This window comes from Mugil cephalus, chromosome 1 (assembly GCF_022458985.1).
Source record: "Mugil cephalus isolate CIBA_MC_2020 chromosome 1, CIBA_Mcephalus_1.1, whole genome shotgun sequence".
Lineage (NCBI taxonomy): Eukaryota > Metazoa > Chordata > Actinopteri > Mugiliformes > Mugilidae > Mugil > Mugil cephalus.
In genome coordinates this window covers 1,165,827-1,179,918 of record NC_061770.1, presented here as the reverse complement: position 1 = coordinate 1,179,918, position 14,092 = coordinate 1,165,827, and the positions used below count along the sequence as shown (strand labels likewise).

Here is a 14,092-nt window from a genome sequence, read left to right as displayed (position 1 = left end):
ATTAACGTCACAAAACTATTAGGCCTTGAAGTGGTATGACATCCAAATCAGAACAACACTCATTAAAAATGTATATTACATTTCTTGAGGATCTGTATTTTCCTGTGAAAACAGGAAGATTAATTGCAGACAAGCTGAGCTGATGGACAGAGAGAGTTTCTTTACTGATTCAGCCGTTAAGCAAATGTCAGTCATCTATAGTTGGAGTCAAAGTGTTGTACTCCAAGCTGTAGAAAACAACATATTTAGTGAGTAAGCAGAAGCCCTTAGAGTCTGCAGCTGGCTGCTGCTTGCCTCTATTATAAAATCACAAAACATAATAAAAAGCTGTAATAAAATACATCCATGTTTAATAAAACTTAACTTCCAATGTTGCACAATGAAATAGGCCCATTTCAACCTGTTAAAGGCAACTCAAAGGATAGACCAAGGGAAAGAAGGCGGAGACATCAGTCGAGGCAGGAAGGTGGAAAACTGAAGGAAGCCAAGCAAGAAAACGGGGAAGGAGGGATGGTAGAAAAGGAAGGAAAGAATAGAGGAAGATAGTCAGAGGAGGAAGAAGTGATCAAGATTAACAAGGGAACGGGTAATGAAGAGCAGATGGATGGGAGGGTTGGAAATCAGCGAAGTAAAAAAAGAGGCAAGGAGGAGGTGACAAACAGGGAGGGAAGACATATATGGACTAAACACAAAGGCAGAAGGAAGGAGGGATAAAAAGAGGAGGTGACTGATAAAGAGGAGAAATGAATAAGGGAATGGGAGAGAAGCAAACAACACCACAAGAGCCAGAAGGGAGGGATGGATGAAGAAAAGGGACGGCTGAAAAGAGCCAGGGATGAGGGTAGGGAGGCCGTGACGGGGAGCCATTAATAATTTATGATAGCCTCAGCTTTTCAAAGCAGCCCAGCGGTCCCGCTCCCTGCTTTCCCCTGACGTTTAATTTGTCTGAAAATCAGCGAGCGTGGAGTCTGATTATCATCTCCATCTGCCAACGCCTCAGCCTCAATCTCTCTGACACTGAGGTGAGATCACAAGCTGTTCAGTACACACATGTCAGCCTAGAAACCTATAGGTTAAAACAATCTTCATCTGCAAGCTGAATCCATACACACTCACAGGATCTGTGTGTAGAATATCTTTTAACCTCTCCCAACTACCTGAAATTGAACAGACCAAGAGCTTCAACAGTGTTCCACTCAGAAGGCCATTACACTTTCAGCAAAAATGCAGGACAAACTGGAAAGTTCCCCTATGTGAACTCACCCAGGAAAGTTTTACAGGCTGTCTGATGGACCTGTTTCTGAACAGAGCAAGAAGGATTTGATCTCTTGATGCCAGCTGGGTTTCTCCTTCCCTGCAGGAGGATGAAGACTAAACTTTAGCTTTACTCTTACAAGGACACTTTAGGTCCATAATTAAGGGAAATGCTATAAGATCAACAACTTGACACCATTAGCCTAATTCTAAAGTATTAGATCTGAGAAAATCGCCATATGAAGGTTTTGGGGCTGCATTATGTCCAATCTAGTGTAGTTTTTCTTCCAGTATAAGGAATACACACAAATTCACCCCTCCATGAAAACACAGGCTAAGCTTTTTTGTTTGTTGTTGTTGTTGTTTTATACAGGACTAACTGAAAATAGAACCACAAAAGCAACATAAAAATGAATACAAACAGTAGAAACACATATTTCATTGGGACCAAATAAACAGTTACATGCGGCTATGTGTGGCAGAAAGTAAAAACACATACACTAATGCTGCCATCTGGTGGTCTTATCATAATGCAGCCCAGACTGAAATTTAAGGTTGATGATACCTCATGGAGTACTATTCATGTTTTCCAAAGCTCAGAAGAAACTTCATAAAATCAAAGAAGAAGCATCACAAAACAAGAAACATGGTTTGAGTAGTTTAGTCCAAGTTTTAGAGCCCAGCCAAGCGAGTTTTAATCAGATGAATCAAGACAGAGATTAAGATTAAGACATTTGCAATGTTGTACTTGTGTTCTTTAACTATGGAAGTAATAGTGTGAAAAGAACTGTACTACTTGGCTGTGTCATTGCTGCACTTATTTATATCTGTCTGGTCTTGGTTGAAGACATGTTATTTTATTTATATGTTGATGAATGTTTTAAAATAGTAGAATGTCTTTGTAAATGTAAAGTACTTGACCTGAGTATGTTGGGTGATACTGTGAACATTCAAGGACACTTTTTCTTCATGAAATACAAAATTTCTCGATCATTACTATGTGACCAATGCAGATATCATACATTCACTGTATATTACGTCCCTACATGTATGCAAAAGCCTTAAAATCAGTGGCAAATCAGTGGCAAAATACAGAAAATGTATCTTTGTCTGTTCATGAAGAACAAAAATATAGCTCACTTCAAAAGCTAATAGATGGTAGACTGGCTGACTGTATTTAAAATGCTTCCCGTTGAAACTTTTGGGATGTTGGACTCAGTGTCACACTGTCGTGACAGAGACTTTGTGGAAGCTCCTGGAAACGATGGTGGGGCATTTGCTGTGTGAGAAAGTGGCCAGCAGCAGTTTGGTGCCGGGTGAAGAGGCCACAATGGATACCTTCTTCTCAATCTTCTCTCCTGGCTGCAGGAGAACCAGCCTGTACAATAGAGCAGAGAAACTTAATCTTTTCACATTCTAGTTTTCACAACGACACACAGTTAAAGCAGTTGTGGCGATGGTGATGAATCTCCACTAAACTGGCTATTTCTACTGTCTTATTAGCTGGTTTATTTCTCTCTGGGGTGAAACTTACACTCCCTTGTCTGCACAAATAAAAAGGCACCATAATCGCAGGGAATTATACCAGAAAAAATGGAGCAAAATTAGTAAAAGTTTCTTTGCAAAGTTACGTCCACAAAAGACAGAAAAAGGAAAACAAAGAGAAAGGGGAGAGGAGCGTTGGTTAAACATATAGTCTTTGACCATGAGCCATGATTTGTGTGATACCGATGTCTAAAATGAATTAGGATACACAGTACAGTATTCGGTAGTTTGGTCAAACTGGTCAGCACTGGCACCACTGTCAAATCCAGAGAAACCTAATGTCCAAATATATACCAATCAGGCATAACATTATGACCACATTCCTAATATTGTAGATCTCCTTTGTGCCTCCAAAACAGTTGTGACTCATCAGAGGATGGACATGGGCCTTCTGAGGGTGTCCTGTGGTGTTAGTGGGGGTCTTTGGGTCCTATGGGTTGAGGGGAGGGGCCTCTGTGGACCTTCCCACAGATACTTGATCGGTTTGGGATCTAGTGAATTTGGAGGCCAGTTGAACACCTTGTGTTGTTCTTCATGTTTTTTAGAGTGGTTCCTAAACCGATGTCATTGCTATGGGGTAAGGTCAGTTCTATGGGGTGGTGCCTGGCCTGGTCTAGGTGGGTGCTACATATCTAAGTAACATCTACATGAATGCCAGCTCCAATAATTTCCCAGCAGAACACTGAATTGTGGTCAATGTTATTTACTTTTCCTGCCAGTGCACTGTGCCATATAGTGAGTCCTTACTAATTATAATTTCCAATACCAAGAAAGTGAACAACTTTTAGAACAAAATCATGTATTAACAATGTTTAACGTTGAAAAGGAAAAGTTTGTCCAGTTGTCAACTGGAATTGCAGATATTTTTGCAGGATACATTCTACATTCATCTTTAGGGAATGGTGGAGAGCTGTGCAAGCTGTGCTTTTAAAAATAAGTCTCAAAATGTATAGTGCATTTATGTCTTTTGTGTCTTTGAACAGCCCAATTGACATATAAAGAAAATGTAAGATTTAATTTAAAAATAATGACAGAAACGTAAGTAAAGATGTTTACATAAAAATGAAAAATAAATATGTAAAATCGTCTCCTTGGGGTGATGATGCTACACTCTAGCCACAAGGTTAGACAGCTGCATTCAGATGTTGCAACATTTTGTTCATGCTGGCACAAAAACATACCTGACCACATTCCCAGACCACATTGTTCAGCTCCACAAAATATGTTTTCTTCACAATGCTAACATAAAGGTGAAATATGTGTGACACCACTGGAATGTGTTCACCGGACAGATCGTGTCTTCCTTTCCTGTTGAACCTTGCAAGGCTCAACCAGAAATATCACTTGACGACAATGATTTACTCCTCTAAACAGCCTTACCTGGACTCCTGTTTGCTCTGTAACAGGCCAAACCCCTCCACAGTTAACAGTGCTCCAGTCAGAGGTTTGATAAACTGGTTAGTAAAAGACACCAAGGCTGTATGCTTCTTCTTCATCTGGATGCTGTCCCCCCCTTCAATCTGTAGAGCAGCCACAGATACAGTTAAGTTACAAAGTGTAAATTATAAATTATATAAAAGTGACATTACAGCAAAAATATATAAAGCAGCACAGGACATTTGAAGCTCATGATTATGCAAATGTATCCTCTCAGCAGATAGAAAAGCTTATATTTTCCAAGACATTGACAGTGGTATTCCTATTGCCTTATAATAATAAGTAATAAATAATATAAATAGTATGATTTTTCATCTTTTTAACTGGGAGTATTTTTCGAACATGATCTTTTAGCGTTCAACAAAGGAGTCATTTGGGTCCTGTTATGTTTTCAGTTTTTACTGTTTATATGATTCACCGTATTTTGCTAAAAATAGAGATAGCCCTGTGTGACTAACTCAGCTCTGTTGACTGCTTTGCCAGAATTGTTAAATTGTTGAGAATCTACGTCTTGAGTTGCATGCCATTACTAAAGGGATAAGAATCAAAAAATGTATTCTGACCACCACCAAAAGTAAATGCATTGTTTTTGGATGTAATCAGTGAGATGCATGAATGGTCATCCAAGCTAAATGTGGAGGATATATTTAATTGTAATACATTGTAAAAATATAATTTGCATAGGACACACCATCAAGAATGACAAACTAAGTAGAAATACCCCCTTTATGATACCCACAGTGCATCGACAATAGCCTCAATTTTCTTCAGTTTATAGACAAATTAATGAACCAGGGTGGGGTTGTCTTGTTTTGACTTTTCATGTGCTTGTTTGTTTTGATGGTTGCTGCTTTGTGTGGATCCCCCAGAACAACTAGTTTTTAGTTATCACTTTGTAGAAGCAAATGGATAAAGAATAAAGAATATGGTTTTTGGTGAGTCCATGATTGTTGTCTTAATGCCAGTACTGCACACAGATAAAGGTAAAAATAGCTGAGAGTAGCAGCTACACATTTGTGTAAAGGTGTTGTACAATTATGCTATAAAATATGAAACAGATAGAAGGTAGACAACACATTACAATTACCAAAAAAGTTAAAGTTTGGAAGTGTATTTTCATGTTACATCATATCTTTCTATGTTGCAGAGGATTTACTTTTGAGAAGCTGAATCTTTAGGGTATGAAATCCTCAAGTGATGTCTGCTGCTAATTACTCATAATGGTATTACAGGCTACAGTCTCTGACAGCAGTTAATTTGCTATTAGCTATACCCTAGAGGTCAATGTGTGGTGCAATATTTAATTATTCAGGACTCTTCAGGAGGAACATTTTGCTAGAAATGAAAACTGCTTCTGCTGACACCAGCTGCAGAACCAATGTTTTAGCGATGATGAACAGGATAAAACTTATTGTGATGAGTAATTCAATCGAGGTCATCTAACCATACTGAGCTGATGCACAGAGGCTCCTCTGATGTGATTTCTGACTTTGCTCCTGATACCGTAACTTGTCACATTCAACTGACAGCCATGAAACTGATCAAAGTGTGGAAGATGAGGAAGAAAAAGAAAAGAAGACAACACTAGATATAGTAATTCATTTATAGAACTTGGTCTCAGAAGAGTAAAGAGACTGGGTGCTGCTGTACCTCTATGGTTATCTGCGGTGGGTTTACGTTGAACTCTTGTGTAGCCAACACTCTTTTGTTGGTCATCACATCCTTTATCACCACCGCCAAGTTCACAATGTCGTCACCAGCCAGGACTGTGTCATACTCAGAGTGAGGGATAATGTGGTGGAGCGTCAACACTGAAAAGAGAGTAAAGTGTAAGAAGAACTAAATGGATAATAAATCAGATTATAGAAAAATCGAATATTTTTTGTTTACCAAAAAAAAAAAAAAACATAAGAGCATAGTAGTATAATTGATGTAATTCCTAATATTTGTGACTCATGAATGTCTTTGTATTCAGTCACCTTCATGCGGTTGTATGTGAACCTTTTTGTGTACTTTCCAGAAGCTTCCCTGTGGGGTGCTGTTGTACTCTTTCAGCTGAGCATTGACTAGTTCCATCAGGACCCTGGGGCTGTTTGAACGGTTTGTGACTGTCACGCACATGTGGATGCTGTCACCCAGTGATGGCACCCTATCCATAGTCAGGGTCACCTCCAAACTGGGTGACATTTGTCCTGGAGATGACACACATTGTTTTAGGTGAAAGACAGGTGCTATTGTTTGCGCTTTAAGTCCTCGAACAAAGATAACTTCACAAATATGTGCTGCCATAAACAACAAATATTGGTATTTTTCTAGGAAAATTCATGACCTCCAACTTGAATGGAACACAGCTCAAGAACAATATTTGCATCTGTAAATAAGGAGGAGGCCACACCTTTTTTCCTCACAGTCCATAAAGGAAGGAGTCTATTCTAAAAGAAATATTGTACTGTAACTGTAAAATTTTAATGCGCAGTAATAACAATTCAGTATTTAGGTAGCAGATAAATAGTTTAAGAAACAGCATGGACAAATAAATGGTTGAAAGTGTATTATAACTATAATACTGAAAATATTACTTCTAGCATACTGTTACTGATTAGCACACACATTTTATAAAAAAAGACAGTGCCATATTGACTCTGACAGCGTTAGTTTTTGAGCCATAGCCATAACAAGGACAGTGTGAGTAGTATGGAGGCTAGTATGAAAGCTTACCAGCTCCATCTTCCATTGCACCGGAACATGAAGTGGAACCCGATGTAAAATATTTTGCTACAGATTTGTAAGATATATAAGAAAATCAAAAAGCAAAACATGGTCATCATGAGTTCTTTTTGTTTTTGAAAGAGAAAACTTATATGTGAGTTCTACCATGTCGTTACTATGTGCTTTATGTAGTTTATTCCTTGTCACAGTCCTTGTTTTAGCTGGTTTGTAATTTATGAGGGAGAATTTAGTTTTTCCTTGTATACAGTAAAACCACAAGTAAGAGATCTATTTGCCCAGTTAAATGGCTCATAACAGAACTTGGTGACAGGAAGCAAAATGAAACTTACTTGAATGGAATTTGCATCACCACATTCACATGTTAAGATGCAGACGATGAGTAATAAATATGTTGAAATATTTAGGTTGAGATGGAAAAAGGGTGTGTTATATAGACATGCGTCGTCAAGCAGCCACTGACCTGGTATTGTCTTCATTGTTATTTTCACTGCTTCTGTCTGCTCTGAAAGAAAAAGGAACACAAGAGAAAATGTGCATGATGTGCCTCCAACAATGCCTGCTGGTTGCTTCCAAAAAAAGGAGAGAAAATACGGTTTGAAAACAAATGATCTTCTTCTACTGTCTTCTTCTTCTCTTTCTGCGTATTGCATTTAATTGACGTCACTTTCCCTCTAACTAAAAAGATAATGCATTCACTATCCATATACAGTATAAACCCCTTTTAAATATAGATGTAAAAAATTGGGACTTTTTTCATGATGCAAACTGTCTGTTTCACTTCATAGACCACCATTCCTTACCTTTCGTGCCCTTATAATTGTGTATCAGATTGACCGGGTTGTCTGAACCAACTTTTTTGGTGTAGATCAGCTGTCCCACCCAGTCAGTGTCCACAGTCCTTCCCACCACCAGTCCATCACGCACAATCAGCCGTATGATGTCAGCATTCACAGAGGCGTAGATGAACGGTGTGTCATATGGGGCACCAAGGCAATGTTGCTGGACAGCAGTTACTGGGCAGGGGCCACAACAGAATATCCCTAAAACAACAATGCAACAGTGCATTTATTGATATATATCTTTTTTTTGTGGGGAAATTATTAGTTTCGTTTCGTTTTCTTCCATTTATCCGGGTCCGGGTCGTGGGGGCAGCAGCTTTAGGAGGGAGGTCCAGACGGCCCTCTCCCCGGCCACTTCCACCAGGCGCTCCCAGGCCAGACGGGAGATATAATCCCTCCATCGTGTCCTGGGGCGACCCCGAGGCCTCCTACCGGTGGGACCTTTCTGCTTAGCTCTCTCTTCACCACGTCAGACCGGTTAAGCACCGGCAACACTGCAGATGTCGCTTCGATCCATCTGTCGATTTCCCGCTCTATTCTACCCTCACTCGTGAACAAGATCCCGAGGTACTTGAACTCCTCTACTTGAGGCAGGACTTCCTCCCCGACCCGGAGTGAGCAATCCACCCTTTTCTGACTGAGAACAATGGCCTCAGACTTGGAGGTGCTGATCTTCATTCCAGCCGCTTCACACCCGGCTGCGAACAGCCCCAGCAAGAGCTGGAGGTCCCAGTTCGATGAAGCTAAGAGGACCACATTATCCTCAAAAAGCAGGGATGAGATCCTCTGATCACGGGACTCGACACCCTCCACCACCCGGCTGTGCCTAGAAATTCTGTCCATGAACAGAACTAGTGACAAAGGGCAGCCCTGGCGGAGTCCAACCCTCACTGGGAACAAGTCCGATTTACAGCCGGCTACACGGACCGAACTCACGCTCCTTGGGAACAAGGACTGAATGGCCCTTAGCAAGGGGCCATCCACCCCATACTCCCGGAGCACCCCCGACAGGATCCCTCTGGGGACACGGTCGTAGGCCTTCTCCAAATCCACAAAACACATGTGGACGGGCTGGGCAAACTCCTATTTCCCCTCCAGCACCCCAGCGAGGATTAAGAGTTGGTCCATGGTTCCACGCCATGGAAAACTGCATTGTTCCTCCTCGGTCTGAGGTTCAACTATCGATCTGACCCTCTTTTCCAACACCCTGCCGTAGTGGGTGGGGAATAGTGGAAACTGAACCTGATCGACTCCCAAAGCTCCCCAACTAGCAACCCTAACCTGTTTTTTTCTGTCCTTTTATTTTTGTCATGATGGCAACTCATGGTCAGCCACATCTACTAAAATTACTACACTTACAAAGCAGTTTAATTAATAAACAGCACCATTTCGAGCGACCCACCTGCACTCTTCTCCTGAGGAGTTGGGTCCACTACCTGCCAGCCATCAAACCCAGCGCCGAGGTCAGGTCTCCTCATCCAGCACTCCGCCCACACATGGAAGTTCCTTTGAGGTCACACAAGTACACACATTTTATTGATTACTGTGAATAGTAAAACTAAATGCATACACAGTGGAATAATATATCTAAAAACTACTCTTTTCCAGATTATCACTTCCAGATATGTGCATATAAAAAGGTTGTTACATTACGACACACACACACACAAAAATAGTATACTATGAAAAAAGAATAGTTTAAAAATAAATTGTGACATCATCTGTATTTTTGAGCAGTAAATTACAATGTGTTGTATGAGGTGTGACAGAAGGTAACACCAACCAAATGCTGTCCTTTGATAGGCCAAGCTTCTCCCCTCTGCTGGTGTAATACTCTTCAACTTTCAGGCTGCCATCACTGTCATGGGCTGCGTTAAAAACTGTCACCACCCTGGAGGGAACCCCCAGAACTCTCATCACTGGGGGAAGAAAAAAAATCCAGTTTTATTACAATGAGAAAAAAATGTGTTTTATCATAGAAATAGCAGCATCATCATCATCATTTCCATAGCAGTAACTACTGTATGCGTCTGACAAAAATAGTTAGAGGGCCAGGATGGGGATCTATCAGCATATGTAAAATTTTGTATTTCTTCTAAGAGAAACCAGTAGTTTATTATTAGCTCTCTCAGATAATGGCTGGGTGTGTGATTGACACAAATAAAGACCAGTCCCCATGCTGCCTCTTATCCATAATGCACAAATTTACTGCATGAATTTATTAAATTCAACAATATATAAATTAGACTTTCTTAACACTTTGTTGTTACTCCTCTCAAGTATTATTTAAGGATATAAGGCATTCATAATTATGTTTTCAGTGGGGTCTTTATATTCACTGTTTCTACTGTAACCAAATGCTATAACAATGCACATCAAGTAATGATAATTACTGTAGTATGTTGTCTTACGTGGAAGATATGGTTCTACAGACTTTTAAAAGCACCTTCCACAAATCTGGTGTTACAATTGATATTTCAGTTCCCTTATGTAGTCATAATAATGACCAACGGTTCTCCAACACTTAAAAGAGGGACTATTCAGTTGTCTGGGACCTGCTGCTGAATTATGAGATATATATCTTCATACTAGTTATTTAATGCAACGAAAAACTAACCTCACAAAAAAAAAAAAATGAAAAAGAAGTCAGTTTATCCTACACTTACTCTGATGCAAACTGGTTTTATCATGTCGTTAGCTAGTTAATTCATCATCCTTCTCTTTAAAGTTATTATGTTTGTGTTTCAGAAAGCTCCTCCAGTGCAGTAGAAGATATAACACATTACTCTTAACAGGCTAATTCGACTTATTCAGCAACTTCAAAATACTCTTGGTCCACTTTCAAATCATGCCTGGGAATATTTCCATTGTTTAAAAATAGTATGATGTAATAGATATGTTGTTATATTGCCGAATCCACTGTGTTTATTTCATTTTTCAAATGATATTAAAATCAATTACTTTTTTGCTTCCCTGTTGTTCAAATCACCTGTGCAGAGGACAGATGCATACACCCAGCACTGTCCATACCGCACGGGGATGCAGTTGGATGAGAACCAGCGACGAAGGATGTCAGCGCTGCCGCTCCAATCAGTCGGCCTGACGCCACCTTTGTAACTGCCTTGCCACTTCCCCTCCAGAATCCCCAAGTCATCATTACAGTTCACCTTAGAGAAGGGGAGGCATGTTATTGCACTGAAAAAACTTGCCTATTAAAGCCAGTCAAGTTATTGATAATATTAGTAACAATTCTGGTGTGAGAGGAAATAAATGCATGTGGATCTTTGGGGTTGGCTCTCACCATAGCACAGACCACTCTGCTGAGGTAGACAGGGTCTGCTCGTAAACTGTAGTCTTTGAGTGAATCTCTAAAGTGCTGTGGGCTGACCTGCAGGAGCTTCAGACATGCTTCCAGGACTCCAGGCTCATACTACACCGATGGAAACACAAAGGTAGATTTACCGTGTCATTAGCTTCAAATATACATGCTCCATTTATAATTATCAAATATTAGCACATACCTGACCAAACACCCAGGGTCGTCTACATATGTTTGAATTGGTGCCTGTGTAAACCACCCCGTAATCATTCTTGATGTACTCTTGTAAATGGTCATCCAGTGGCATGTACACTGGATCATCTGAAAAGTAATGACAGTCATGTGGTATTATTCTACAGGAGGATATTAAATAGACAGTGAACAGTAAAATCAACTGGCACTGCTACATGGACCCACCTTTTAGCCAGGGGTTGCAGAGCAAGACAAATCTTCCTAGTGTGTAACTCAGTCTGTGCTTAAGGGTGTTTATGTGAATCAGGAGGTCATATAGACCCACTGAGGAGAGAACAGGGGAGCAGATGTGGATTGTGACTGACTGAGGCTGTAGATTCTCTGGGTAGACTGTGGCTGACCAGCGTTGGGGGTTGGACCACTCACTGGAAAACTGGACTGGGATCTTCTCTGACAAATCACCTGCACAGAAAGAGATTCGCAATTCATTAGTAATAAATCATGTGGCATAATTCTGATTTGACTGTTGCATTTTTTTGTTGTTGTTGTTGTTGTTATTTTATTTTTAATTGTGACTCAAAATTTAAATGAAATGCGACCACTCATATTTGTAAGTGTACAATAGAAGACTTGTGACCCGAGCACAGAACTCTATTGCCGCTCTAAGGACGCTAAATTGTGTGAACAAGCTTATAGATTGCGTGTGTTGTTGGTTTGTGTGTTGCCAAAGTTGCCAAATTTTAGGGGAGCTTATGAATCTAATCACCAAAATATTTATTCTCATCAGCTCTTATTTTGTCAAGAAGTTTTCCTTTTCACTCTTTAAAATTAGAATGAAAATACTATGTATATGAAAAAAAAAAAAAACACACACACTTTAATCTCGTCTTCAGTACCTAGACAAACCTCTAGTACCAGACCCTCTGTGTGAGGATCCCACGCCTGGCTGTGGAACAGCAGAGTGAGCTTGAACGGCTTCCCTCGTCGCACCACCAGTCTAATGTTGCTCAGACCCTGGGTCTCATGGGAAGTGTGGTTTGCTTGGACCTCAAAATTGACTAACCTCAGTCGATGGTGGCCATTGTCAGTGCCTGGAAAAAACATGTGATGAAGTAGGAAATCCACATTCATCCAGAAATTCTCTGACTAGAAGGGAGAAGAGGATGAATTTGACCACACAATCTTAAAGCAGTCATAGGATTTCTGACTAGCGAAAATACAAAGCAATAAATTTAATCAAGAAAAATACTAAAGGAGTTTTTCTTTTCACAGTACATGTTTAGAAACTAAACCAGGCGCACATTCTGCCACATTCTCTGTTTTACAACCATGCTGTTTACATTCTTGACATACAGAACAGGTATGCAGATTCAACCACAGCAGAAAGGTTTTGATATATTCTTACATTAAATCTCATCAACTGAGTAAATTTTATTTTCAAGTCTCCCAAAAGCACACATATGTGTAGATGAAACAGCCTAAAAACAAACTTACTGAGTGTACTCACCACTAAAGTCGTAGTTGTATGTTTCCTGTTGCATGCAGTCCATGGTCTGTCAGTCGCAGTTGCAAGTGACTGAAGGAATGACAAACATGCTCCACCTTCACACTCACCCTCTCATGTTTTTTCCCCCATGATCATCCATCCCCCATTGTTCACGCTAATCTCCAGTGATAGGAGCAGTGGTACGTAGGAGCACACATAACACCAGTAACTCTTCAACAATCATTAAGCCAGTGGAGTCCAGCTTGGGGTGCAGCAGCAGGTTAAATCAAGGGTTAAATCCAAGTTGAGTTAAATACATACTGGTGGTCTAACAAAGTATAACACTATATGAAGAGTTTGCATCAGTGTTTAAAAGAACTGATTGATATAAATTGATTTTGAATATGAGCCAACACAAACATTCCTGATGATTTCACAAAATAAAGAACTGAAACTACAGTACTTCACTGTGACACATGGTGCTCATTGCTGCTTCTGATCTAATAATGAATCTCCTTTTGCTACATGTTCAAAATAATGCTCACTAACTTTGGGATGTCCACAACACAACCATTTAACCCTGATTTCTTATTCCTCAATCTCAGCTTTGCAGCATTGTGTGTAATATGCATATTCTGTGTTTTGCAGTGGGTATAAAAAGTTTAATTACAGGTACTGTATGTCTTTGGTAAAATCATTAAAAGATAAATCTTATCAGAACTTCTTTACTTCTCAGAATTTTAAATTTATGAAAACTAATGTTACATAATCCAGAGAAGGAAAACAGCACATAATTTGATTATTTTTCATGAATTCTCATCATGTTCATTTGAAATAGAACACACCTGTCTTTACCTGAAATGATTAAACAAACTTAGTTACATTCTTCTGTAATAGCCATGGGCCACACAGCCCTGTCAAACCTCAAACAGATCCCACTGTTGTTTCTCCTGTTCTTCTTTTCTCTCTATCTTCTCTGTTTCTACCCGGCTGGCCTTCAGCAGATGGGTCCCTCCATATGAGCTGGGTTCTGCTCAAGGTTTCTTCCTGTTAAAAGGGAGTTTTTCCTTGCCACCGTCGCCCTCAGGCCCGGAGGTTTCAGGCTGGTTTTTGTGAAGCGTCTTGAGACGATTCGTATTGTTATTGACACTATATAAATAAAACTGAATTGAACTGAATTGAAATTGTTGAAACGTAAGTTCATCAACAGGTGGGGAAAATATGATACAGCAAGGACTTTATCAAATAATGCAACACTGAGGAAAACTGTTCAGCAAAGTCAGCAAAAAA

At 40.0% G+C, this 14,092-nt stretch overlaps 1 protein-coding gene across 4 annotated transcripts; it reads right to left on the bottom strand.

The window, feature by feature from the left end:
* Positions 1-1,899: 1,899 nt before the first annotated feature.
* On the bottom strand, positions 1,900-12,868 carry LOC125018381 (protein-glutamine gamma-glutamyltransferase 2-like). Of its 4 annotated transcripts, XM_047602211.1 has the most exons (15): positions 12,824-12,868; positions 12,213-12,407; positions 11,542-11,778; positions 11,327-11,445; positions 11,107-11,235; positions 10,795-10,972; positions 9,589-9,724; positions 9,208-9,311; positions 7,767-8,006; positions 7,427-7,468; positions 6,955-7,011; positions 6,216-6,428; positions 5,887-6,047; positions 4,180-4,319; positions 1,900-2,632 (listed from the first exon to the last, which is right to left on the bottom strand). In XM_047602211.1, exons 1-15 carry the CDS (start codon positions 12,864-12,866, stop codon positions 2,476-2,478), a joined length of 2,151 nt encoding a protein of 716 aa, XP_047458167.1. In that variant the 5' UTR covers positions 12,867-12,868; the 3' UTR covers positions 1,900-2,475. The 4 variants fall into 4 exon arrangements, with proteins under 4 accessions (XP_047458167.1, XP_047458175.1, XP_047458182.1 ...); XM_047602219.1 differs by lacking the exon at positions 6,955-7,011; XM_047602226.1 differs by lacking the exon at positions 7,767-8,006.
* Between the last annotated feature and the right edge of the window lie 1,224 nt (positions 12,869-14,092).